At 56.9% G+C, this 27,101-nt stretch overlaps 2 protein-coding genes across 10 annotated transcripts in view; one reads left to right on the top strand and one right to left on the bottom strand.

Annotated features, from left to right (window-relative positions):
- On the top strand, positions 1-18,353 carry SUN2 (Sad1 and UNC84 domain containing 2). Of its 4 annotated transcripts, none has more exons than XM_019961816.2 (18): positions 1-228; positions 3,665-3,830; positions 4,676-4,863; positions 5,247-5,384; positions 6,082-6,177; positions 6,534-6,627; positions 7,586-7,656; positions 9,738-9,865; positions 11,436-11,693; positions 12,348-12,425; positions 12,883-12,926; positions 13,481-13,646; positions 14,010-14,231; positions 14,522-14,603; positions 14,965-15,080; positions 15,202-15,369; positions 15,722-15,814; positions 16,738-18,353. In XM_019961816.2, exons 2-18 carry the CDS (start codon positions 3,703-3,705, stop codon positions 16,849-16,851), a joined length of 2,184 nt encoding a protein of 727 aa, XP_019817375.2. In that variant the 5' UTR covers positions 1-228; positions 3,665-3,702; the 3' UTR covers positions 16,852-18,353. The 4 variants fall into 4 exon arrangements, with proteins under 4 accessions (XP_019817375.2, XP_019817374.2, XP_019817376.2 ...); XM_019961815.2 differs by having other exon boundaries at positions 2-228; positions 14,519-14,603; XM_019961817.2 differs by having other exon boundaries at positions 3-162; positions 14,519-14,603.
- GTPBP1 (GTP binding protein 1) overlaps positions 16,360-27,101 on the bottom strand; it is a 26,214-nt gene continuing 15,472 nt past the window's right edge. For 2 of the 6 annotated variants that reach the window (XM_019961819.2, XM_019961820.2), the window contains exons 7-12: positions 26,512-26,656; positions 26,214-26,396; positions 25,309-25,444; positions 24,514-24,692; positions 23,108-23,308; positions 20,599-22,228 (exon numbers count right to left, since the gene is read on the bottom strand). In XM_019961819.2, the coding sequence (XP_019817378.2) occupies positions 22,136-22,228; positions 23,108-23,308; positions 24,514-24,692; positions 25,309-25,444; positions 26,214-26,396; positions 26,512-26,656 (937 nt within the window). In that variant the 3' untranslated portion in view covers positions 20,599-22,135. The other 4 variants (XR_011566846.1, XR_011566845.1, XM_070790418.1 and 1 more) reach the window with 4 other exon arrangements.

Here is a 27,101-nt window from a genome sequence, read left to right as displayed (position 1 = left end):
ACAGGCGCACACATACACACTCGGCCACGCGCGCGCCGTCCGGCCCCACGCGCGCAGCGCAGTTCAGCGCGGGCCGCATTGTCCGCCTGCCAGCCCTCCTGCCTCTTCTCCCCGAGCTCCCCGGGTCCCCGCGCCGACCGCCGCTCCCCGGACTCCGACGCGGTAAGGGGGGGCGGCGCGGCGGGCCTCGGAAGCCCCCGGCCTTGTACGGAGCAGCGGCGGAGGCAGGTAACAGCCGGCCGTGGGCCTCTGGTGGGCGGGCGCGCCGGGCGAGGGTGATGGGCCGGCCTCGCCCCCTTCCCCGCGGGTCCCGGGCCGGCCTGACCCCGGGGTCATCGTCAGGCCACACCGGCCAGAGCCGAGCTGCCCAGGCCTGGTTCTTCCTCTCCAGCCAAGCTGGGCCAGGCTGCAGCCCCGCCCGGAGCACGCCCCTAGGCCAGTCGAGAAGGGCCAAGCGCCAAGGCCGTCCTGACTCATCGCCGCCGCGGCCGGGCCCCCGCCTCCGGGACTGGCCGCCCCACTGGTCGGCCCAAAGGGCGGATGTCTCCGGGCGGGACTTCCCCGGGCCGAACCTCCCCAGGAGGAGGGAAGCGGAGACCCGGCTGTCCAAACCGGCCCAGGCCGGTGCCTGCGTTTTCGTGCCAGTTCGGCAGTTTCTAGGGACTGGCAGTTCTCTGCTTCTTCCGCCGCCTGTCAGAACTCTGGTAATAGGGAGGAGGCCCATTTTGTTCAGTTCTAAAAAAAAAAATAAAAAGGCAAACAAATAGGGGGCGGGAGTGTTACTTAGAGCAGAGAGGCAGGGACAGGCGCGTGGTTGGTAAAAAAAAAAAAAAAAAAGAGAGAGAGAGAGAGAAAGAAAAATCTCCCGCAGGTTCAGCCAGTAGGGCATGAAGGGAGAAGAGAGTTAGCACCTGGAGCGGTTTGCCCATCCCACGAGGGAATGCGGTGTGAAAACGTCAGGCGGAGGTTGCCAAGATCTAGGTTAAGTCCGAAGAGTGGCTGGATACTGCCATATAAGTTTGTGATGAGGGCGGGAAAGGTGAAGTTGAAAAAAGGATGTGGTCAGCTCAAAAGTGGGGAGGGATGTTTTATTCGAGGATATCTTAACTGTGTGTGTGTTGCCGGGGCGGTGTCTTCTGATATGCAAAAGATTTGAGCTCCTAGAGGCTCACCTCTTGTTTTGTTTTGGAGGACAGAGCCTTGACCTTTTTCATCTTGTGAAACCCAGGCTCAGTTTTGTGTTAGCAGTTATAAACTGTTTTGTGATAGCAGAACCCTAGGAGAAAGATGAAAAGGCACCCCTCTGGGAGGGTGTGCACTGCTGATGGTTTTCAGCAACCCCTCCCCCAGCCCCAACACACACACACCTCTCCATCTACATATTTCTTTATATTCTTGCCAACGGCAGCCTGAGTTCTGCATAAACATTTTGCTTTGTTCCTGCCCCAGGGCAAAAGCTTCATCAACTTTATCAGGGCAGGGTTAAGAGGAGGAGCCTGTGCCTGTGTGGGCATCTGGAGCTTTCAGGTAGGGAGGGTAGTAGTGGGGGTGGAATTACCTTATAAGGAGTTGAATATAGACAAGGACCCAAGCCAACTTCCTGCTGTGGCTACTACCAGTTGGTCCCTTTACCAACCTCGGCCTAAACCAGGGATGATGCCAGGTGAGCATCCTACCTGTGAGGACACCAATAAGTCCCAAGACATGAGACTGCTTATGTTCCAGAAGAGAACTTTGTAGAATTCTCTAGCCAGACCAACTAGATCTCCCGGTTTCCATAGTGAGTTGGGATGTGTTAGAGCCTATGGCCACCTCACAACCCAGAGAAGTAGTAATTTAAGTATCAACCAGGAGGGGCTTCCATGGTGGCTCAGTGGTGAAGCATCCACCTGCCAACACATGCCAGGAGACATGGGTTATATCCCTGATCCAGGAAGATTCCACATGCCAGAGCAGCTAAGCCCATGCACCAACCCTCTGCAACAAGAGAAGCCACTGCAATGAGAAGCCCGCGCAGCTGCAGCAACAGAGACTGAGCACAGCTTAAAAAAAAGTATCAACCAGGAATATTAGAAGTGATAACAAGTCACAAGTACTACTAGGGCCAAAGTGTAACAGTGACTTTGTAACACAGGCCAACAAAGGCACCATGTTTGGAGTGCTCACAGGGTTTATCAGAGATTCTGAATTTGGGTTTCTAGAGCTGAAAGGTTTATTAATCCCCCTGTGTTGTAGAATGCCGCCTTTTGCCAGGTTTTTTCACCTTGGCCTCGTCCCAGAGCCTTGGTTTCCACCCACTGTGGTGACTGGTCTGGCTGGTAGAGGCTGTAATCTCACACAGTAATCTCACACAGCTGCTCCACTGGCCTGTTTTGTTAGTTTGTTAACCAATATTTGTAATGTAACAGCTCTGTCCACAGCCTGTTCTGAACATAATTTTTTTTTTTTAAAGTCACTCAGTCGGTTGGACTCTTTGCAGCCGTGTGAACTATACAGTCCATGGAATTCTCCAGGCCAGAACACTGGAGTGGGTAGCCTTTCCCTTCTTCAGGGGATCGTCCCAACCCAGGGGTCGAACCAGGTCTCCTGCATTGCGGGCGGATTCTTTACCAGCTGAGCCACCAGGGAAGCCCAAGAATACTGGAGGAGGTAGCCTATCCCTTCTCTAGCAGATTTTCCCGACCCAGGAATCGAACCAGGGTCTCCTGCACTGCAGGCGGATTCTTTACCAACTGAGCTATCAGGGAAGCCCTCTGAACATAATGGAGGCTATGTAAGACTCTCGTTGGGGACACAGCAACACCTTTCTGAAACAACTTGAAAACTTCCTGGTGGAATGGAAATATCCAGGCCCCAGCGCAGCACACCCTCTGCCTCTGTCACTTACAGCCTGGGTTACTGATCTATGGGCAGGTTACTGATCCTCTCAGTGCCCCCGGGTTCCCCACTGTACAGTGGGAGCGGTGATACCTCCCTTGATCATAAGGATCAGAGATGAGTATGTCAGGAGCCCCGTACCCAGGAGGCATTTAACTGAGTATTTTATCACCACCGTCAGCATCATATCAAGAGGCACTGATGTTGCAGGCCAGTAATCACTAATAGGCTAGGCACGCAGGCTCTAGCAGAATGTAAGCGGGGGTTACCGTGGAAAGGTTTTCTGGAGTCAGAGTTTGACTGGGGCTCTGAATCAATGGATACAGCTACAAAGAAAGAAATGCATGTCCCACTTAAGGGAAACAAGCTAGAACAAGAACGGGCACAGCTTTAGGACTGGGCAGCCCAGTAAGAGGCTGGACTGGAGAGTCTGCAGGGCAGCAGTGAGGAGCGGTGTTTATTTAGCACCTGTAGCTACCTAGCTACGAGCTCCGCCTCGTGTCAGAAGTTGCAGAAGGCCCAATTCTGGATCTCGGAGCTCAGCATCCAATAATCTGAAAGTTTGGAAATCCTATGAACCTGTTTTGAAAGAGGCTGGCAGAGTGCAGAGGGCTGCAGGTGGGCGGGGCGGGGCTGCTTAATCAACGCCGGGTCTCGCCCACATGTCAAGCTCTTTGGTTGAATGCAGAGGGGTGTGTGTTTGCTGGGAGGCTGTGTCTTGTCTTTCCTCCCTGCCCCTGCCACGCCGGCCCCTGGAAGCCTCACCTGGCCGCCTTTCTCTCCCCAGACTCCCTTCAGGGGAAGGGTCCCCCCGCCCACCTCATCATGTCTCGGCGAAGCCAGCGCCTAACGCGCTACTCCTCCCAGGGTGAGGATGATGGCGGCAGCAGCAGCAGCGGAGGGAGCTCAGTGATGGGGAGTCAGAGCACCCTGTTTAAGGACAGCCCTCTCAGGTAGGGGCTCACCTCCACCCCCAGCCCGCATGGGTCCCCCGACCCACCGAGCAGATGTCTTGGGCCCTTCACCGTGCTGCCTCTTGCCGTTGTGACTTCCGTGGGCAGAGACCAGACCTTGCCCATGTCCGGTCAGCCACACCTCCGAGGGTGCCAGGGCCCAGTGCTGTTTCTTCTCTCTAAGCTGGGCTGTTTTATATTCAGGGAACAGGAAGTGAGGAGAGGCAGTTTCAAGCATAAGCCAGGCCGGAAACCCCAAAACCAAGTGCTGGGCTCACAGGAACCCCTTCTGCTGTGGATGGCTGTGCCAGACCCATAGCCGCTTGCCTCACCATCCATCCGTCTGTAGGGCCTCAGTAAGGCCAGCGAAGCAGCTGAGGACATGAACAAGTTCAAGGGCACCTGGGACGTGAGCTAAGGCAGGCGTCCCTCCCTCACATCCTGCCCCCTGGCAGGCGCAAGGCCCAGATGACAGCCCCCCGAGGAGGCTTTGAGTAGCTCTCCGAGGCCAGGTCGGCTTTGTCTGGGTTTTCAGTGGGTGGCAGAAACGACTAATCCATCAGGAAGCATGAAAGAACACTGGGGCTTTGAAGTTCGAGACCTGGATTTGAATCCTGACTCCCTCACTGATCTTACCTAACTGCTTGTGAGATTTAGAGATAATGGGAGCACGGAAAGTACCTGCTTTGCGTGGCAGTCAGCAGATGGGGGTTGTTAGTTGCTTAGCAACACAGCTACCCACCCGACCCCCACCTCCCCACGCCACTCACCGTAGGAGGGCAGAGCATTCCAGGCCGGCTCACCTGCCTGCTCTGGCCTCTCCCCTCCTGGCTGACCTCCCACAGGACCTTGAAGAAGAAAACCAACAACTCGAAGCGCCTCTCCCCAGCGCCACAGCTAGGCCCCTCCTCGGACACACACACCTCCTACTACAGCGAGTCCGTGGTCAGGGAGTCCTACATCGGCAGCCCGCGGGCCGCTTCCATCGCTGCCTCCCTCACCAGGCACTCCCTCCTCGACGACCCCTACTGGAGTGAGTATCCGCAACCCTCCTCCGGGGCCTTGGCTTCCTTTGGAAATTTATGGTTCAAAATCTACCCCCACCCCCCGCAGGGCGTTCCCTAACCACTGCTGGGCCAGAAGAGGGGTGCCCCACCTTTGGAAATCCTGGGGAGAGCAGCCAGGTGTCTTAACTCCCAGGTCCTTTCAGATGATGAAGTAGCCACGTGTCTGCTCCAGACTTAGGAGACAGGGGTGGGTCCTGGTTCACCCATCCTTGGACTCAAGGGAGCTCAGGAGGGGCTCAGAGTAGATTCCATCTGCCCATCAGAGATGCTCATCAGGGTGTCCCCAAGCACACCACCTCCCTCCTTGGAGCATCTGCCCCAGGAGAACCCCGAGTTCTTCCCTCCGCAGGTGAGGACCTGCGGGTGAGGAGGAGGAGAGGCACAGGCGGCACCGACAGCAGCAAGCCCAACGGGCTCCCGGAGAACAAGCTCTCCGAGGACTTCCTCGGGTCCTCCTCGGGCTACTCCTCCGAGGATGACTACGTAGGTAGGCGACGTCCTCCTTCCCCAGGCTCGGGGAGATGCTCCGCCAGGTTCCTGGGCCTATGGGAAGCCGGGGAGGGTGCCCTGACAGCTTGGGAGAGCACCCATGTCTGGCTGGAGGTCGCTGCTGGGCCACCATGGTACCCGAGCCAGGCTGGGGGTGGTTCTGGACATGCTGGGCTCCGATGGCCAGGCTCCACGAGGCCCTGAGCAGCCTGTGGCCAGTTCCCTTGTTTTGATGTTTCCAGCAAGTGTTTAGCGTGAGCCTTCACACACAGGAGGTGCTTGATTCCTTAGTCCAGTTCTGAGTGGCTTGAGGGACTGCTGGGAAGCAGAGGGAAGCAGACAGGAGTTCGAGGGAAATAGAACGTTGGGAGCCGAGCACGTCACTCCAACAGCATTTACTGACCTGCTGCCTGCCAGCCTGAGTCAGCTGGGGACATGAAGGAGAGTGACACATGGTCTCAGCTCACAGGCCAGAGGAGCAGACAGTGACCGTCTTCCATATTCCAGAGCTCTTAAGAAGGAGGACAGTGGTTAGGACTCTGTGCTTCCACCGCAGTGGGTGTGGGTTCCACCCCTGGTTGGGGAAGTTAAGATCCCACATGCCATGTGGTGCAGCCAAAAAAAAAAAAACAGTTAAAAAAAAATGAAAACATGAAGACAACTGAGCTGTTCCCTCTCCCCCCACCACCCCGCAGGCTACTCGGAGACAGACCACCAGGGTTCAGGGTCACGGCTACGGAATGCTGTCTCCCGGGTGGGCTCTCTGCTCTGGATGGTGGTCACCTCTCCAGGTGGGTGCGGACTGCTCTGTGCACGATCGTCCATTTTCTCCGGCAGTTACTTTCGCCCATCTTTCTGTGGTTGGGCATCCAACTCCGTTACAGAGACTGTAGCGCCACTGGGAGAAGCTTGTTCCAGAATAATCGCTGGGAGCCGAGAGCCACAGGAACACCCTTGCTTGGAAGCGGGATGGAGGGCGTTGGCATCACGGGTGGGTGGTGGGTGGGATGATGGGAACTGGGAGGCGTGGGACAGGACAGAGGTGCACTGGCTGTCAGGGTTGGGGTCAGGGCAGGGAGGGCCGCGGGGAGAGACCCGCAAGCCGATGGTTCAGGGTGGCAGTTGGGCTCCATGGGCCCTCTTCCAGGCCGGCTCTTCGGGCTCCTCTACTGGTGGATCGGCACCACCTGGTACCGCTTGACCACAGCTGCCTCCCTCCTTGACGTCTTCGTTTTAACCAGGTGAGCGAAACTGACAAGGAATCAGAAGGCCCTGGGCAGGGGGGTGGCCAGTAAAGCATCTAAACCTGTATGCGACCGTTTCTCTGAAGGGTTTTTCCCCAGTATTTGCTGCTTGTATTAGAGAGCGTGGAGTGGACGCCCAGAGCTCGGCTCTGCCTGACAGAGGGCGGGACGCAGGGTCAGGTTTTGCTCCTTGAATTGGTAGCTCATCAGGGAGCGTTCCAGAACACGGGTTCTTGTTTCTTCTCTGGTACTTCCTGCTAAACACCAGCCCAGCCGAGTCTCAGACAAGCTCGGCCTTACTCTCACGGGCCAGGCCTTAGGCTCTAGCCGGCAAGTTGTGTTTCCCGGCATCGAGGGCGTGGTACTCTTGGCCCCCAGGGTTTCCCATGTTGCATTCAGAAGCCACAAACAGGTGTGGCCTGAGGATGCTGTGGGTCTGTTCCCCAAGTCCCTGACCCAGTAGAGCCAGATTTGGGGAGCTGGTCCTTGGGCAAAGGAAGGAACACTGAACCAGGAGGTTAGGGTCCCTCTGGCCCTAAACCTGGTTGGAGCAGGCAGCCAACTATGCTGAAAAGACGAGCAAGGATGAATTCATGTCACCAAAAAAGGCTCCTCATTTTTCTAAAAGAAACATTGTCTGTTTAAGGAATTAACTTTTTTTTTCTTCTATATTTGCTTGCCTATAAGACCTCTATGTATAAGAGTTTTAGGTTATTCAAGGACCCCAGGATTTATTTTTAATAACATCAATACAATTCAGAGTCAGAACTGTCCCCATCACTCCAAGCTCTGCAGGTAAAGCTCTCAGCATCCAGTCTGGCCCTGGCAAGATGCGAGGCTTGAGGGTGTCCCCTCCAACTGTAGCTCAGCACTCTAGGGACTCCCTGAGGGCACCCAGAGGCCCTGGAGTCCTCTTGACCCCTCCACCCACCCTCTCTCCCCTCCTGTGGTCCAGACGCTTCTCATCCCTGAAGATGTTCCTGTGGTTCCTCTTGCTGCTGCTGCTTCTGACCGGCCTGACCTATGGTGAGTTGCCCACTGTCACTGGGAAGGGAGGACTGTCCTTGTGGAGCCGGGGCTGGTGAACCAGAGGGGCAGGCAGAGCGTGCGCCGAGGGTGGCACTGAGCAGAAATGTGAAAATTGGAGGGACACTGAAAAGCTACAGTAAGCGGAAAGACAAGGCGGGGTCGGATCAAGCCTGGGCAACATCCTGTCTGGCTGTCCTGGGCCCTCTGGTGATCAGCGGATGGAAGGGGCAATGCCCCAACCTGCCGATCTTGTGGGTTTGGGTGTCTCTGTTGGACTGCCTGGCATGTCTAGAGCATCCTTGGAAGCCACGGGGCCAGAAGATGCCCCATTACAGGAGTGCTGGGGTGAAAGGCAGGGACTCTGACACTGTCATTGCACTCACTTTCCCTCCATTCCAAATCAGGATGTAGCGTGGGTAAGTGAGTTATTACTCCAGTAAGGCTTCAGCTGTCTTTAAGATCAAAACAATGAAGTAGGAAAGAGAAGTAAGGGCACTTTTTTGCACCAAGATACTAAATTACATTTCATTTGCAAGATGTTCCACGTTGTCCTGATCTCTATCATTGAACTTTCACAATTTTTTACAGTTATAATCGCAACACTTTACTATGAGCGTCCCCTGTGGCCCCAGGCTCAAAGTTACCAATTTATAACTAAAGACCATGCTTTATTATTATTTATTATTATTATTTTGGTTTTTTTAGCATCTACTGAAGTTGTATTTCTTTAATTTATACCAAAGTAGGACATTTTTCGGAGAAGGCAATGGCACCCCACTCCAGTACTCTTGCCTGGAAAATCCCATGGACGGAGGAGCCTGGTAGGTTGCAGTCCATGGGGTCACTAGGAGTTGGACACGACTGAGCGACTTCACTTTCACTTTTCACTTTCATGCATTGTTAGAAGGAAATGGCAACCCACTCCAGTGTTCTTGCCTGGAGAATCCCAGGGACAGGGGAGCCTGGTGGGCTGCCATCTCTGGGGTCGCACAGAGTCGGACATGACTGAAGCGACTTAGCAGCAGCAGCAGCAGGACATCTTTCCAAGTGTTGATTCCCTTGCTTTTATAAGAACAGCTTGTTCCTATTCAGTGGAAACTGGGTATCACTCTTAAAACAATTTTAATGACTTTATGATCATACAGCGTTATGTTCAGGAAGCACATTCCCTTGTGTTATCTCCGTTTGTTTCACCATCCCCTCAGGGGGTTGGTGGAGCCAAGGTCATCACAACCTCATGAGGAGATGCACATAGAAAGTCTGAAAGGCAGAGAGATGGAGTGACCAGCTCAGGGAGGGCAGTAAGCAAAGGCCTGTCCAGAGGGTCTGACTTAAAGCCCTGTGGTCACATGCTTCCCATTGCACCTGCTCGAGGCCAACAGTTGTGTGGCAAGCGTGGCATCTTACCAGGCTGGAGGCCCCACCGCCAGTATGATTTCTCCAGGTGCATCACCGCCATGCATACTTGTACACTCACACACATGCACACGCATAGCTCAGGAGTAAAAACAGGCGGCTCCTAAAGCAATATGTCTGTGTGTGGCAGCCTTGTGCTCTGTTCTGGGGCCACAGGCAGCCTCTCTGAGCAGGTGGATTCTGTTCCAGTGATGGCTCAACTATGGCCAACCATTAGAGTCACCTGGGGAGCTTTTAAAACTCATTGCAGGGGGATCCGCCCAGGCCAGCAAGCTCACTCCCTGCCAGGTGGGGCCAGACGCTGTTGGAGAAGCTCCCTAGGTGATTCTGCTGTACAGTCTGAACTGAGAAGCACCTCAGGGCCTCTGGGTTCCATCCCTGGACAGTCCTCAGCTTCCAGTGATTTCCTGCAGGCTTTACCATCTATGGAAAGATGAGGATTCCTGAGGGGATGTGAGAATGCTTATACTCTGTGATCGTCAGGTGGAGGTTGCTGCCTCAGTGGGGGAACCTCCGTCCCTCGTACCACCTTCGACAGGAGCGAGGCTCCCATGAGTGAGATAGGCTAGTGACGAGCGCTACTTGTGAATCTGCCGTGCTCCCTGGCGTGTGCCTCCTCGCTGGGCCCCGGCCCCAGTAACTAACCTCTCCTCTGTGTGCAGGAGCCTGGTACTTCTATCCCTTTGGGCTGCAGACGCTCCACCCCGCTGTGGTCTCCTGGTGGGCCTCGAAGGGGAGCATTGGGCAGCGTGAGGTGTGGGAGTCCAGAGACTCATCCCCACATTTCCAGGTGAGCATCTTAGGGTTGCAGCACCCGCCCCCTCCCCACCACTCTCGGCCTGCATTTGCCATCACATTCCTTGCCCTCACTCCTCCCACTCCCAGCGGATGAGATGCTGCCTGTCTCCTAGGACACCTTCCTTTCTCTACTGTTCGTGGTGCAGGGGCTGGGGGGAAGTTTTGCCTGCACTTAAATGTGACTCAGACCTGTCCTAAAGTTAGTTTGCATCCTACGAAGCACAGAAAACAGAAGGAAAAGAAATAAGACAAATTGCTTTCTTCCTTTTTAATACAGTATCACAAATATTTACTGAGTACCTTCTGGGAGTCAAGTAATATCCTGGTCTGTTACCTACTACCACCAAAATCAGTGCCTTAAGATTACCGGCACTGGAGGGTCACCTGCAGCAGTCCAGTGGTTAAGACTCTGCGCTTCCCCTGCAGGGGACACGGGGTTGATCCCTGGTCAGGGGATTAAGAGCCCGCAAGCGGCAGTATGGCCAAAAAGAAAAGTGCCAGCATTGGACTATCTTGTGAATCCACAGGTCCTCTAGGTAGCTTTTCTGGTCTGAGCAAGGGCAGCTGATCTTCACTAGGCCCCCTTGACTAGAGCATCCATGGTGGACTGGTGCGTCAGCAGGGGTGGCTGGTCTAGGCCTGGCCTGGCCGGGCTGTACCTTTGATGTCCAGCCAGCTAGCCTGGGCTTGCTCTCACAGCAACCGGGCAGGGTTCCAGGAGGGTGGAGTCAGGCCAGACTTCAAGGACTAGGTTCACTTCTGCTACATTCTGTTGGCCAGATTCACGGAGGGGGAAAGAAACTCCCCCTCTCATGGGAGCACCTGGGAAGCCACTTGCAGGGGGTGCAGGTGTGGGGAGGAGGGCAGGCAGTGGCCATTTTCTGCATCTTGCCTTAGACCAAAGATGGATCAGGCCCAGGCCATGCCCTCAAGATGCCTGGGGTCCAAGGTGGCAGGGGTGATGAGTGCATAGACAACAGCAGTGTGTGTGTACAGGTTCTGGGCTCTGCGATGAAGATGTAAAACTCTTTGTCCTCTAATTACTGTTATGTGAACTTTGCTTGCATCCTGCTGAATTTAACTTGGCAGCACATTTTTAACCATTTATTTTGGTGGAAAGTACTTTCCTGACCGTGATGTTGTTATTTCACAAAATAATGTGTTGTGGCAACTTTTTTTTAATCACTAGTAAAGACAGTTCCGTTTCAGGACCAGCTTTTCTGTAAAATGGGGGAAGTAAAGGATGAATCTATCTTTGTATTTACTTTTATCTGCATTAAAAAGTAGTTGCCTAGGAAGGGTTGGTGGTCAGGGCTCTGGGTGGATGGGGCAGAGGTTAGGACCTTGACTTTGCTGCTTGCTTCTTGAGTCATACAAATACTGCCTAGTTTAAAAATGGAATTTTTGAAAGTTGAAAGCCCAACCTCTGTTCCCAGTAGGCTCCTGCCTTTTAATCGAGTCGACAAGCTGTGTGTTTCTGGGACTTCCTTCCGTTTCTCTTTAGGAAGCTCTGTTGTCATGAATGCCTCACCTCTGTGGTTTTTCCCTCCCTGCCCCACCAGGCTGAGCAGCGCATTCTGTCCCGGGTACACTCGCTGGAGCGGCGCCTGGACGCTCTCGCTGCCGAGTTCTCGTCCAGCTGGCAAAAGGAGGCCATGCGGCTGGAGCGCCTGGAGCTGCAGCAGGGGGCTGGCGGGCAGGGAGGCGGAGGTGGTGGCCTGAGCCACGAGGACACCCTGGCACTCCTGGAGGGGCTGGTGAGCCGCCGCGAGGCTGCCCTGAAGGAGGACCTCCGCAGGGACACTGCTGCTCGGATCCAGGTGGGGACAGGAGCTGAGGAGCCTTCCAGCCCTCTCTGTGGGTGGCACCCTGGGTGTGCGGGTAGGGGGGTGAGGCCCCACACCCCTGACATGACTTGGATCCAGGTCGGGGACAGGAGCTGAGGAGCCTTCCAGCCCTCTCTGTGGGTAGCACCCTGGGTGTGTGGGTGGAGGGTGAGGCCCCACACCCCTGACATGACTCGGATCCAGGTGGGGACAGGAGCTGAGGAGCCTTCCAGCCCTCTCTATGGGTGGCACCCTGGGTGTGTGAGGGGGTGAGGCCCCACACCCCGACATGAGGGGCTGCAGTGTGTTGCCGTTTCAGGGTCAGACACTCTGCCACTTGGCAGTTACCTTCTCTAAGCCTTACTTTCCTCCTCTTTGCAACGGAGGCTCTCCTGTCTGCCCTGTCCCTGGTCTTGAGAACAAGAGGTTGTAGTGCATCTGGCACGGTGCCCATGTAGGTGTGGCATACCACGCACACCGAGAGGAGTCTTGCATCTTTCCAGAAAGGCACTGTAGCAGAAAGGCTAGGAGCTGAAGTTTGCAATCAAATAGGCCTGGTTTGAATTTCAGTTACACCACTTACTGGTTTTAAGTGGCCCTCTGAGCACGGCTCACTAGAATCCTCAGCCTCTCTCCTATACTTGATAGGAAGAGCTGGTCACCTTGAGATCAGAGCATCAACAGGACTCAGAAGACCTTTTCAAGAAGATTGTCCAGGCCTCACAGGTTGGTGAGCTTGGGGCTTGATCCAATTCATCATCTCTTCTTGGGCTGAGACACCTTGGCCCCAAAGGGTCTGCTTAGACATAGAATGGGGAGAAGGATGTGTAGTCTCCTGACTTCTGCTTAAACTGAATCCCCCTGGGCTGGAACACTCTGCAAAGACCCCCCCCGGGAGTGTGCCAGAGGACAGGAAGGGCTACTTTCAAGTGGCCTGTTGTGCTGGGTATAACATGCTGCATGAACGAGTGAACGGCTGAACGCCTGAGCACAGTAGTTACGGGGTGAGGCTCGCATCAGGACATCAACTGGGAGGCCAGTGTGACATTTGCTGAAACAGCCAGGAGGCTCTGGGGTGGGGATGTGGTTAAGCAGAGACCCCAAAAGGAACAGATCCTGCTCTGGGAGACTGATTGCTGTGAGCCCGACAGTCCTTGAATTGGTGCCTTTTTCCTGCTTATAGGAATCTGAGGCTCGACTCCAGCAGCTGAAGTCAGAGTGGCAAAGGTAATGGGCACTTCCGTCTGTCCTAGGCTTGCTCATCTCCAGCCTCCCCATTCCCACCTCCAGACAGGACTGCTGGGCAGAAACCCGGAGCAGAGTTCTGTGTCCCAGGCTGAGAAGATGGTGGACCATCTTCTCAGGACCATCTGCTCAGAGCCTGTCCTTGAGGGGCAGTGGCGGTCGGGGTAGGGGATCATGGGCACTGCCAGAAAATTGGGATTCCTGGGTTCATTTATAGATACACCATCTTTTCTGTGCTGCCTCATGCTGGCTGCCTCCTCATGTCCCAGACGTCCATACTGGTGGAGGATGTGAGAGCTGAGGCAGTGAATTCTGGATCTGGGCTTAGGAGGGAAGCAGGATAATAACTAGCTCCTTGGGATATGCAGGCCAAGAGTAGGCACCAGAGCTGTGTTCTACAGCCTCAGTTTAGAATCCCCGAGAGCAGGCCTCACACTCACGTATATCAGGTGCCAACTAGGGGATCCTCTCATTTGCCTCAGCATAGCCTTACCCCTCACTGGAGACCCACAGTTTACTCTTCTGTTTGGGAGTAGGATGACCCAGGAGTCCTTCCAGGAGAACGCCATGAAGGAGCTGGGGCGGCTGGACGGCCAGCTGGCAGGCCTGCGGCAGGAGCTGGCAGCCCTGACCCTGAAGCAGAGCTTGGTGGAGGACCAGGTGGGGCTGCTGCCCCAGCAGCTCCAGGCCGTGCGGGACGATGTGAGTTGGAACCCTCTGGGTTCCCCAGGAATACCCCTCCTCTGCACTGGTCCTGGGAGTCTGCGAGGCAGAGTGCCTCCTACCCCTGCTCTGGGCACAGATGCTGGCTTTCTTTGATGGAAGGTCTTCCCGTTTTGTCACTGATAATAATATGGAGGGTTGTTCCTCCTTCCCCCCTGTGGCCTGAGCAGGCACGTGCCGGCCCTCCTTTCACTGGAGTGACTACAGAGGGGCCTGTACTCACTGCCTGGCCTCTCGACGCAAGCCAGGTGCCGCCCCCAACCCCCCACTCCAGGCCCCTGCGGTGGCATCTTCCACCTTCCTGGTGAGCCTCCCAGAGTGAGACCTTGTTTTGGTTCCTAGGTGGAGTCTCAGTTCCCTGCCTGGGTCAGTCAGTTCCTTCTTAGAGGTGGGGGAACCCGCACTGGGCTCCTTCAGCAAGAGGAGATGGAAGCTCAGCTGCGGGACCTGGAGAGCAGGATCCTCACCCACGTGGCCGAGATGCAGGGCAAGTCGGCAAGGGAGGCCGTGGCCAGCCTGGGGCTGACGCTGCAGAGGGAAGGCGTGATTGGGGTGACCGAGGAGGTGAGGACTCTGTCCCTGGACCCCCCCCCCACACACAGTGCTCTCCTCCTGGGAGCCATAGAGCTGCAGTCCCACCCAGCCAGCTCCCTGGCAGGTTCCAGGACCTAAGTAACATGCAGAAGCCTCCAATGTTTGTTTTGGGGCCGGTGTGAGGGGGCAGGGGTACGCCTGGGGAAGTGCCACGTGTGTCTGGACATCAGGGGCTCGGTCTGCGGGTCTCTGGCCCGACAGTGGGCAGAGGTGGATGGCTGGCATCCCCATCACAGCTGCGCTGGCGCCTGTTTCAGCAGGTGCACCGTATCGTAAACCAGGCTCTGAAGCGCTACAGCGAGGACCGCATCGGGATGGTGGACTACGCTCTGGAGTCGGGAGGTATGTCTAGCTCGCCTCCCTTTGCTGGGCCCCCTTGCCCCACACTGACAGGTCCCCTGGCATCTGCTGGGGCAGCCGTGGTGCTTAGCAAGCAGGGCTTGAGGTCAGCAGAAATCAGCCAACCCAGAACTCACCACAAAGGCGAGTGACTGTGGGAGAAGGCAGGATACACTGAGCGCCATCCTTTACCGCGGCGGGGCTGACGCTTACTCTGCTCTGTGGTCTGGGTCAGATGTAAAGACCTGTCCTGAGGGACAGTAGTCGCTCTTCAGCCTCCCTTGGCTGGCAGCTAAGCCTGGGTCTCCCTCCCCTTCTAGTGTCCAGCCCCAGGCGCCCACCCTGCTTTTCTTCCCTGTCTCAGGGGCCAGTGTCATCAGTACTCGATGCTCCGAGACCTACGAGACCAAGACGGCCCTCCTCAGCCTCTTCGGCATCCCCCTGTGGTACCACTCCCAGTCTCCCCGAGTCATTCTCCAGGTGGGACCCTGAGCGCCCCGTGTCGCCTCCGTGGCTGTCCCACCCTGGGTCATAAGAGCTGCGCTTGGGGCAGGCTGTCTTTGCCACATGCCATGTGCTGACCCGCCTTTTTCCCCTCCAGCCAGACGTGCACCCGGGCAACTGCTGGGCCTTCCAGGGTCCCCAGGGCTTTGCCGTGGTTCGCCTTTCTGCCCGCATCCGCCCCACTGCTGTCACCTTAGAGCATGTGCCCAAATCCTTGTCGCCCAACAGCACCATCTCCAGTGCCCCCAAGGACTTTGCCATCTTTGTGAGTATCCCTCCTGGGGGCTGCGGGGCTGGGGGTCTCTATCAAGGATACAGCTAGGGTCATTCTTTGGCTGGGCGGCAGGGCATAGATGTGGAAGACAGTGCCAAGGTGGGAAATGGCAGTTCAGTGTTTCTGCCTCAGGCTGCAGAGAAAAAAAACGGGAGGCCTAAGATGTTAAGCAGCTTGTCACAGATCACACAGCAGCCCTGTGTCCAGAGCTCAGGACCCCTGCAGTCCCCAAGGAGGCCAGTCCCTGCCCTGCCAGATGGCAGGGGGCCAGGGGGAGCCAGGAGGGAAGGCCTTCCTCCCTGGGGGCCCGCAGCTAAGGGCAGGGTCCTCCCTTCATCTGCAGGGGCTCGATGAGGACCTGCAGCAGGAAGGGACGCCCCTTGGCCAGTTCACCTATGACCAGGACGGGGAGCCCATTCAGACGTTTTATTTCCAGGTAAGGAGCTTCGGGTCTGCTCGCAGAGGTGATGTGCTTATTTTCCCATCCATTCGCCATATGTTTTCTGAGTACTTACCCCGTGCCAGGCACTGAGTGTCCCAAGTGAGAAGCCACAGCCTGGCCCCCCCACAGCCTGAGATATGAAACAGAAAACGTCCAAGCGGCGTAGGGCAGGGCCCTTCCAGGTGGGGGACGTTGGGGAAGCTGTGAGGGCAGGTGTCTTGAGTGAGGCTGTGGCCCGGCAGGGTGTCACGCGGCACAGCCTGGCTGGGTCTCAGACAGGGGCCTCTTGCCTCAACCTGAGTGGACATCAGTCTCCTAGGCCCTTGTCAGAAATAGCTTCCCAGTCTCCAGCCCAGGTGACCTGAGAGCCACCCCAGAGGAGTCCAAGTGCGGGAAACTGGGTGAGGTGGGGGAGGGGCCGAGGCAGGAGGAGAGGCAGGCCTGGCTGCCAGGCCAGAGAATTCCAGCTCGCGGCCGAAAACAAGCGTACAGGACAGAGGCTTGATGGGAACTTGACAAAAAAAAGAAACTCTGCTTAGTTCATGGTGAAGGAATTCTTTTTCAACATCAGCATATATCAGACTCTCCTAAAAGGTAGTCCTGCTCATGGTCAAAAGGAGCTCCTGTGAGTTTTTCCCAGTTCACGATGCATCGTGCTCGTGTTCAGTTGTAAGGTTGTGTTTCTGTGGCCGTGGGTGCCTCACGCAGCCTTAACGTGCGTTCCCGGCCCCTGCAGGACCTCAGAAGGCTCTGGGGCTTCTTGGTCCACCCGCTGGAAACTCTGTTCCAGGGCCTGAAGACAGGATTTTTGAAGTCTGGTTTCTCTGCAGAGGCCTGAGGGAGAGGGTGTCTGGCCCTGGGTATGGCCGTCTCCCCTCCAGTCTGCGAATTCTTAGCCTTTGCTTCTCTCTCTGCAGGATCCTAAAATGGCCACGTACCAGGTGGTGGAGCTGCGCATCCTGACTAACTGGGGCCACCCCGAGTACACCTGCATCTACCGCTTCAGGGTGCACGGGGAGCCCGCCCACTAGGCCTTTTCTGTGCTGCTGCCGGCCATGCCCCCTCTCCGGGGTTAGGTGCGCAGCACCCCCAACTCCCTGCACACGCTTGAAGCGCACTGACTTCCAGGAGCAAGAAAGGAGCCCTGGCGCAGTGGAGATGAAAGAACACGCGGGCTTTTCCTGTGCGGCGGCGGCTCGAGCGGTCAGCAGGCTCCACTCTCGCTCTTCCTTCTTCGCTCTCCGCATGCCAAGCACTGGGCGTCTTCTCCCTCCTGGGAGGGTGTATATATGTAGCATGTTGTGGGGAACTGAGGCGGGAAGAGCGGGGTGATGCCCGCGGTCCAGCGAAGGTGGGCCAGACCTGCCTGCCCTTGGCCCGTGTGGAGGGACTGACACCTTGGGAGCTGCACAGATGAAGCAGGTGCCAAAGCCGTGCGTGAGACAGGCGAGGGCCTGGGGCAGCTGGGCTGTGCCCCCTCCCTCAGTGAGGGGGGTGCTCAGGGTGCAGGTCGGAACTGGTTCCCAGGCACGAAGCTCCTGGGAGAGGGTGGCTGGGCTCCTCCAGACACCAGTGCCATCAGCCAAGGCCTACAGCATTCCTGAAGGGCTTCTGCACACTGTGTGTGTCCTGGGTCAGGGTGGGCCAGGCGCTTCTTGTACCCTGGAGGGTCTGGCTCCTGGGAGCCTCCAGGAGCCTCTCTGCTGGGGACAGCAGTTGTCTTCTCTCTCCTGATGCTGGGACTAGGGCCCGCTCTGCTCCCCTCTCCTGCTCAGGCCCACCTAGTCCCCAGAGCAAGCTTGCCACATTCCCCCAGGGTGTAGGTGTCCAGACCTGTCTTTGGGGGCAGCCAGCAGTGTTCACGGAGCTCCCTGGGCTCTTGTGGTGGCCCAGTGACACGATGAGAGTGACATTCAGGGTGTTGCTGGGGTGGGGTGGTGTAGACTGTTGGCCCTGCCCCACCCTATCAGGCCCCTGATCCTAAGCCATCCCTGGGGGCTCATTCAGCTCTTGCTTCATTGTTTCTATTCTGACTCATTTTCTATGGGGAGCAGTCGGGGTGGGGGTGGGGGTGGGGGGTTGGCTATGGAGGCGGGGCTGAGGTGGGAGCTTTTGGACCCAGCAGGCCCTGCTCTATTGTGTATATATTTTTCAAGGTCTTGTTTTTTTAACTGAGAAGCTAAGGGCTTGATTTCTAGCCCCGTTCTGTGGGGCCTTGGGTGAATGCAGTTCCTTGTAACCTGGCTGCCAAGAGGGGTCTGGTTCTGACTCTGTGGTTCATTGTGGCCTGTGGGGAGGGGGCAGGAAGGGCTGCTGCATAGGTGGGTGCCCTTGGAAGAGTTCCTAGATGTGGCTGGAACAACAGAGAGGCCCCACGGACCCCTGTGTGTTCCAGCACCAGCCCCTGCCTCCAGACAACCAGGTTTTGTTTGCGCTCTCCTGTCACAAATGCTGCACTATTGGTTCTTAATTTTTTTTTATCTCCAGATTCTAATTTATGCCTATGCAAAAAATAAATTATGCCCAGGGTTAATGGAGTGTGTGGTGTGGTTTTTATCTGGCCATTGCATGGGACTCTGCTCTTGGGAAAAAGAGAAAGGATTCTTAGCCAAAACAACGTCGCAAAGGCTTACCTCCTAAGCTTTAGAAACCCAAGCTTTAGAAACCCAGGCTTCTCAGCTGTGATGGGAGATGGGACCCGAGGCTGGCCCTGTTCTGGTGACTCCTGGGTTTGACGGTGGCAGGAGAAAGGGAGGTGGCTTTAATAGCCACCACTGATGTCCACTGGGAAGCAGGAGGCTTGTCCTGCGTCTCTCAGTGGAGCAGGAGACAGGAGTGACCCACCTGACTCAGCTCGTCTACGTTGGTGTCGCAATCCCCCTCCACAGGAGTTAGACCCTTGTCCCTTGTACCTGTGTTGGGATGGGATGAGGTAGGTCCCCTGAAGAGTCAGACTCTTGCAAGTTCCGGGGAGCAGGTCCTGGCCCTTCCCTGCATGTATCTCCCCAGATTCAGTGCCTCCAATGAGCAGCTCCAGGTGACAGGGGTGGTTCCCCATCTGGACTCAACATACGCCTCATCCTGACCATGGCACCTGGCCCAGGGCTGGGCCCCATCACAGCTGAGAAAATAAAGGCAGGAACAAGTCAGCAGGGAGGAGCTGGGGGTGAACTGCTATAGGAGAGGGTGCTGGGTGGGATCCATAGCCAGGCCCAAGGCTTTGGGCCAGTTGCTCAAGCCCTCAGCTCTCCACACCAGGACAGAGCCAGTCCCAGGGCGCACTGCTCAGCAGCTGCTTGCTTCATTGCCTCCTGTCTCACTTAACACCGGCACTGTATTTACCACCATTTTTCAACAAAGGCCACATCCCTAAGCAGCACCAGTAAATGGTTTCTGGAACCAACCACATACAGAGAGCTCAGGGCCTCCGCTCATGCCCTCTGGGGCCTGTCTGTGCATATTCAAATCTCATGAGTCCTTCATGGTACAGCCTGCCAGGGGTGGTTCCCCATCTGGACTCAACATATGCCTCATCCTGACCATGGCACCTAGCCATCTTCTCCATGGTCCGTCTCATGACCCCAGTCAAACCTACTCTTCCCTGCACCATGGCATGTTCCTGTTACCTTATTCTGGTGCTGGGAAAGTCAGGAGGCCAGAACAGAGGGCCTGGATGAATTAAAAAAGGCCATACATGCTAACTGCATTGCAGAAGGTCAGGATTTGCCATTTAAGATGACTGGATTAACAACTTTTCTTCATCAGCTATGAAAGGGCTGGTGGTTTGTTCCAAATAGTGGGTAGGGCTGAGACTCACACAGGACCGTTGCAGTCCCAGCCAACGACAGTAAAATGCTGCCGTCAGTCCCCTGGCTAGCAGGTGGGGGCCCGGTGACCACAGAGATAAGACTGACCTGAGTGAAGGCAGAGGCCAGGGTGGAAGCCATAGCATCTAAATGTAAAGGAAGTGGTTATGTTCACAGAGGCAAGAGACTGCCAACCAAATGTGGTTCTGCCTGTTTCAGGGTCCCACATGAAATTCCACAGCACCTGCCATGGGAACCGAGAGCAGGCGCTGCTACTCCACCTGGAACTCCCACTATGAAGGCACCACTGGGCAGGGCCCCTCTAAGCAGAACCAGAGTCAAAAAAGCAAAGGGGAAACAGCCAGCAGACAAAGGAACCAGGGCCGACCGGAGGACATGCTGGAGCGGGTGACTGGAACGGCTGGGGGCACTGCTCCGAGTTCTCCTTAACTGGAAAGATGTCATGAACGCCACCTCCCTCACAGATGGTAGCTGCGAATGTCGAAGAACATGAAGCGAGGGAAATGCCTGGCACGGTCCCAGCTGCACAGCAGAGCCGAGTCCGTGCCACATTTCTCCTTTGGAGCCTGTGACTCAGCTTGTGGCCTCTGCTGTGGACTTGGGAGCCAGCGTGGGTGAGAAGCCACGCGGTGACCACTCACCGGGTACCTCCCACATGCTGGGCACATCGGGACCTCATGCTCCTTCTCTCGCTGAATCCTCACAACCTGATGCAGGCATTCACCTCTCTTGCTGTGGATGAGGAAGCTGAGGTTCAGAGGATGCCAGCTGGTCCTGGGTCACCGCTGGCCGAGAAGCCTGGGTTCTTGAAGCCACGCCTGCCTGGCAGGAGAGGCTGGGCTCCTACAGGCCCCGCCTGCAGCCGGGGCTCCAGGGCAGGCAAAGCAATGGAGGTCCCTGTGGCAGCGCCTCCACCTGGAGGGGCTGGGCAGGGAACACGACACCGTCAACTTGGAACAAACTTTTATTTTGTGTGCTGGTCTGGTCGGTCCATGGCCACAGGTAAGTGGTAACTAGAAATAGTTAGAAGGAGGGGAGGAGAGGGGACCAGTGGTCTGGACGCAGGAGGAGTGGTGAAGGGTTGGGGACGGAGGGGAGGTGAGGCTGAGAAAGGACCCAGCCAGGTAGGTGAGTGTCCCAGGCTAGAGAAAGAACACAGCTCTGCCCACAAGTCCACCCTGAAGTGAGGGCTTAGTCCACAGCTCAGGCCAGGCTGGTTTGGGGCCCACGTTGCCCTCTGGCCTGGGCAACACCACTCCCACCCCAGGCAATGATTCTTCCTGAGGGCTTAATACTCTTGAGATGGGTCTGGAAGAATCTTGTTAATACCTCCTACCTGCCCTCCCTGTACTCCAATTAGAGCTTCCCAATCTGGGGCTCTGGCCCTTCACTCTTGTGCTCCTGTAGCAGCCACACTGGGGCGATGTGGGCAAGGAGGCGTTCTGACCCTGCCTGGCTCAGAGGAACAGCCGGCACCCCCACCAAAAAGATGGGCTGCTGAGTGTGAGCCTGAGCGGGCGGCCCCCAATCCTGGTCCTCAGTAGCCCGAGGTTCAACAAGACTCAGAGTCCAAGTCCAAGCAGGAGGCAGCCATGGGAAGGGCGAGGCGAGAGCCTCTACCGTGACAGAATCGGCCGAGGAGGGGTCACCCCAGTCAGCTAGGCAAACAGAAGATTGTCTTGGAGGGGCAAGAAAAGCCATCAGCTGTCTAGATCAAGGGCGAGGGTCAGAGATAGGGGAAGGAGGACCCTACAATCCAATTGCCAATACCCTCCACACATCTACAGGTTACAGCTTAAGAGCTTTTGGCATTAACTGTTTGGGGGTTCAAGGGGAACAAGAGGGAGAAAGAGACTAGGGAACCACCACTCTTGGCTCTGCTAAGATTCCCAAGTGCCGGAAGGAGGACTCCAGTACCAGCAGACACTCCCACCTGGACGCCCGCAGCCCCGAGGCGTCTCCAGGCGCAGAGAATGGACACAGGGAAAGGGAGGCGGGGCGCGTCAGCCCAACAGCCCCAGAAGGTTCGCACAGACACACACAGACGGACGCACGGACAGGCAGCCAGCTAGCTCCTGGAGGCCGGTGGCCAGCCACAGAGGAAAAAGAAGAAAGACGCCCAGGGCCCTGAACGGCCGCACTCCTGCACCTCAGACACACATACCCACACACAACCACACGCACACTAGATAGAGAGAGAGATATATAATAAAAAGAATAAAAACTAAGGGCCCGGATGTACAAAAGAGGTGTGAGTGAGGAAGAAGGCAGGGAGGAGGGTGGGAGATGGCCAGTCCTCTCTGGAAGTCTGGCCACCTTCCTCAGCTTATAAATTACAGCCCCCCTGGAAAATGGGGGTGGGGGGAATGATGAGGCTCCGGGTGCGGCCGGGGGAGGGCAAGTGGCGCCAGGGCTGCTCTGGTCCCTCTGGCAGAGCCGGGGCCAGAGCACTAGGATCCCTCGGGTGGCGGAGGTGGGCTGGGGAGACTCAGCAGCCGCTGGTGGGAGTCATGCAGGCCCCCTGGGACTTCACCTTGTGACGCTGGCCCCCCCGTCGCCGGCCCCCACTGCTGGGCTTGGGCTGAAAGAGAGAAGGAGGAGCTTGAGAAGCGGTGGTCCGCTGGGCCCAGGGCAGCACAGGGTACAGAGGGGCCATGGGAAGCGGGGGCCGCCTGTGAGCAAGCGGCTGTCTGGGATGGAGCCGGCGCCCACCCTGCCTTCCACGCAGGCGGTGGGTCCCAGTGATCAGGGTGTGAGGAGCAGTTCAGGGGGCACACAGGGGGCGGGAGCAAACACGTGCCACCGCTGACAGGTGCAAAGGGAAAGCATGCAAAGGACGCAGAGGGGAGACTCGACAGGAGGGCGGGGGGAGAGCAGGAAGGAGGAGTCCAGGCAGAAGGTCTCTATCCAGAGAGGAGTCAGGGAAGACTCTGGAAAGGAGCAATGTGGGGGTGCCAGGAGAGGACTCCAGGGCCCAGAGCTGGCCGGAGGTTCTGAGTGAGAGCCACACTGACCGGGGCCCGAGGCCACCCACCCCTCACGTCACGTTGGGGAAGGGGCCCAGAAGGACCCTTGAAGGCAGCATCTTTCGGACACCCGTGGCTGCAGTGTGCACACATTACTTGTATTCTTACACACACACCACTCACTCTTATTGTGACAGGGAAACTCTGACATTTTTAAATTCTATTTCATTAAAACTAAATGCTGGTCTGACTCATTAAGTTGACTTTACGTAGGCCACATCTCAAGTTTGAAAAACACTGCCTTAAGAGACCAAAAGCTCCCACTTAGAGAACACTTACAGGCCTGGAGTGTGGGAAACACCCACCGAGGAACTCAAGGACACGGCAGGCTGGCAAAGGCTGCCTGGGCTCTTCTGTGAGTCACCTCCACCCCCAACTCTCGCCCCCACCCGCCTGAGGTGGTCAGGGGCCGGACTGGCTGGGGAAGCACTCACCTGTGGCTGGAGACTGCTGGATGCAGCCAGCTGGGTGGCCCCTAGGGAGCAAGCTTCATCTCCTGGTGGGGGGCCCCCCACTGTGGGCCCTCCAGAGGGGCCCCCCTCTTCTCTTTTGGGCAGGGGACCCTTTTTCGTCGATTGCATTTTAATCTGCTGGGGCTTGGAGTTCATTGGGGAGTTGTTGGTGGTCTGCAGGAGCTGCCAGAACCAAGGGGGTGGGGGTAAGACTGGAGTTGTCAGCCATGACATGGGGTCAACTGCCCCCGCCCCAGCCCGAGGTCTCAGGGACCTCCCACCCCTGGCCTGGAGGGCCTGGGCAAGGCAGGCAGGGGCTGGAGGGTGGCGAGTTGCCCTCTCCCCTCAGTGCACTCAGGCTGCCATGGTCGGGGCCAATGTCTCAGCAGTCTCCACCCAGCCCAGAAGGGTTTCAGGCTGTTCCCCACCCTGGCTGCTCTTCCCACAATCTGTGAACCCCAGCATCTGCTACTCAGCTCAGCTCCCAGGCAGGGGGTCCAGCCTGCCCTGAGCATCAACCGTACCTCCTGCTGCCCATGGAACAAAAGTCTGGGGCAAGTTTTCATTTCAGGCTTCCCAAAGAGACCAAGTGAGTCTCCCAGGAGCTGGAAGCATTTGGAGTGCTGCCATCAGAATTCTTAAGAGCTACCACCCAGGAAGACTGACTCAGAGCCTTCCCTGATGATCCCAGTTCAATCTCAAAGCAGGGAACAGGCCCGGCTGCACCCCCAAGGGCACTAGAGCACGTGCTAGTAGCTTCAGCCAAACCCTCAGCCAGTCCGAAGCAAGGGGGCCTTCAAGGACACGATCCTCCCCTCTCCCCAACACACACTGCAGGCCCAGGGTCACACGAATGGGCCTAAGGCCATTCTGGAGAGAAAGCAAGCCTGAGCCTGATTCCAAGATCTCAGACAGGCTGTATGGAGCAGGGATCAGACCACTTTCTCAAGGGCCCCTACTCAAGGCCACGGATAAAGTCTGCAGAGGGCATGAGGCGGGCTCCAGAACACAAAGAGCTTGAGCCTATGCCCCAATGCTGGCCAGCACTCATTCCAACTGGACCCACTACTGTAAGGGCACTGCCCCAGCCAGGCCACTGGAGCCTGTGCCCAGCTTCTCAGAAGCTGACCCTGCCTAGGCCAGGAAATTCTCCCACCATTCTCTCCTACCGACGACTGCCATGCCTCAACCCCACCTTCTCTCCACCGTGGTCGCCACCAAAGCCCAGAAGGACGGGAGGTCTAGGGATGCCTCTCAGGGCAGCAGAGCAGATGGCACTTGGTAAGATTTCACAGGGCTTCTCGAGAAGAGCGTGCTGTGCTCACAGGCTAGAACCGGAAGCCCCCAGCACTTCCTGCAGGCAGGCAAGGTGGTCTGCCCGGCCATACCTTAGTGATGGTGCCCACGGCCTTGGTGCGGCCTTCCCGGAACACCAGCCGCTGGTCTATGTGCAGGTACTCGGGGGTCTTGATGAAGCGGAAATGAACGGTGGCCTTGTCCCCAGTGCGCAGACAGTCCTTGTCCATGCTCAGGATGGTGGCCGTCTGCCTGATGCTCCCACAGTGCACTGCCAAGGGAGCCAGGAGGTCAGCAGAGGCCTGAGCCACCCAGGGGCCTCAGGGCAGGGGAGGCAGTGAGTGAAAGCATGAACCATGCTTGAGCTATGTAGCAGGCTAAACCTGGAGGGGCCGAGTGTGGCTAAGTGAGCTGGAGGCCTGCTCTCAGACTGATCCTGCCTCACACTCTCCCACTGTCCTTCAGTTTATAGACCCCGCTGGTCCCTGGACCCACCGTCCTAGTTCTTGAACACAGGCACTCTGCTGGTATGCGTGCCTTCTCTGGACTTTGGGCTTCTTGATGGCAGTGCCCTCACCCATCTTGTCTTTATCCCCCAGCACCTTAGCATCACTGCCTGGCACACAGCAGCGCTTGGCAGACGTCCGCTGAAGGACTGAGTGTGAGGTCTCTGAGGGCAGGTCCGAGTCTCCAGTGCCCAGCGCAGAACCAGCGCTCGGTTAGTGTTTGCAAGAATGAACAGACCACAGGCTACAGCTTGTAGGTGGAACAGAGGGGATGGTGTCATTAAACAGGACAGAGACCTGACTCTTGGCTGCAGCTGGAACTTTGGGGTGAGGGCTGCTGGAGCCGGGGACTTATGGCTGGCAGTGCCCTTTGACACCTACCCATGGCCTGGTACCGCGGGCTGATTGTGGTGGGGTGGTGAAGGACCAGGATCTCGGCCTCAAACTCCCAGGAAGCTTGGGGATTCAGGCGTGGAGAAACCATCACCATGCCCTTCCGGATGGATGAGCGCTTGATCTGAAAACAAGAGGGAACCCCAGACCTCAGGGACAGTAATGCCCTGTGGCTTCACGCCCTGGTGTGGTGGGGCAGGAGTCCCTCTGAGAACTGGGACCAACAGGGCCTTGACCTCTCATTGCGCTGGACCACCAGCTTTCTAGGGCAGACTGTCCCAGGCAGACTTTAGGGCTCTGTCAGGGGGTAGTTATGGGGGCTCAGGAAAGACTTCAGTCAGAAAGCGTCATTTCAGCCAGACCTTGTGGATGGGCTAGAATTGAGTGAGTGGCAAAAGGGCAAAGATAGGCAAGTACTCAAGTGGGAGAAACAGGGTAAGCACAATACGACTGATGGAAAGTAGAAAGCCTGGCCTTGCTGGTTAATTTGTTTGGTGGGAAAAGTGGGTGACCCAGGAGCCAGCAGTCACCCCAGTCCCCTGCCCCAGGAACTGAAAGCTGAATGGCAAGAGACTCTGCAAGAGACCTCAACAGCCCCAGGTAGAAAGACCCTCTGCACAGCAGGCAGGCCCCCAGCTGACCTCACCCCTGGTGCAGGGTACCACGGCCAGACACTGTGTGGAGGAACAGAGCTCAGGAGGCCGCAGGCCTGGGTTCAAGTCCCAGTATGCTCCCCTGACAAGTCACTCAGGCTCTCTGAGCCTCAGTTTCCTCATCTGTAAAAGTGAGGTCAGCACTCCCTGCCTTGCAGAGCAGCTGTTGAGAGCTGGAGATGAGTCAGAGCCCAGCGTGACGCAGAGCCCGAGGGAGCTTGCAGCTCTCTCCACACTCACCTTCTTCAGTGCGAAGGAGGCAGTCTGGCCCCCGCGCACCTCCTTGACAGGCATGCGCTTGCGATGGATGGATTTGACAGCAATCGACAGGAAGTTACCCAAGGGATCTGGGCCCAGCAGCAGCGTGTCGTTCAGCTTGATCAGGCCCCTCAGTGTCGTCCCAGACACCACGGTCCCCACACCCTGCCGAGAAGACCCCAGCCCAGTGAGTCCATCCGCAGCACAAGCTGGCCCCAACAGCCCCGGAGAAGCACCGCTCAGCGCCCCAACCCTGTTCAGCCCACTGAAACGCACGCACCGGGACGGAGTAGGTGTCGTCAATCTGAAACTCGGCAGGCTCCTCCTCCCGGTAGCTGGTGCGAGGGGACAGCAGGTTGAGGAACATCTTGAGCAGGTCGAGGTTCTCACCTGTGACGTTGGAGATTTGGAATATCGGGCACATCCTGGTGGGGGTGTGGTGTGGAGACAGAGGAAGAAAGGTGCGCCCGTGGTGAGCGCCTGCCTGAGCAGGGAGGAGCAGCAGGAGGCCTCAGGCACGGCTGCTGTGACTGAGGGTGCCCCCACCATGCCGTCACTGGCCTCTCAGGCCCCGCCTAGCCCACCGACCCGTGCCTGAGGCCTCCTCTCCTTACACCATTTTGTCCCTGAAATCTGTCCCCTCCTCTCTTGTCTTGGCACCACTGCCCTATTCCGGGAGCTCGTGAGTACCCCTTCTTCTTACAGCGCACACATCCTTAAACCCTTAACCAACTCTCCACTGATGAGATACCAGATGGAATCCTTCCTCCCGACACCCCTACCAGTTTATTTCTCTCAGAGTCCTGTATTCCAGCTGGACTGGCGAATCCTCCCTTCTCCTCAAAGCTTTTTTCATTCCCATGTACTTGT

Source organism: Bos indicus, chromosome 5 (assembly GCF_029378745.1).
Source record: "Bos indicus isolate NIAB-ARS_2022 breed Sahiwal x Tharparkar chromosome 5, NIAB-ARS_B.indTharparkar_mat_pri_1.0, whole genome shotgun sequence".
Lineage (NCBI taxonomy): Eukaryota > Metazoa > Chordata > Mammalia > Artiodactyla > Bovidae > Bos > Bos indicus.
Note: the sequence above shows the minus strand (reverse complement) of the source record. Positions and strands in the feature narration are given on the sequence as shown.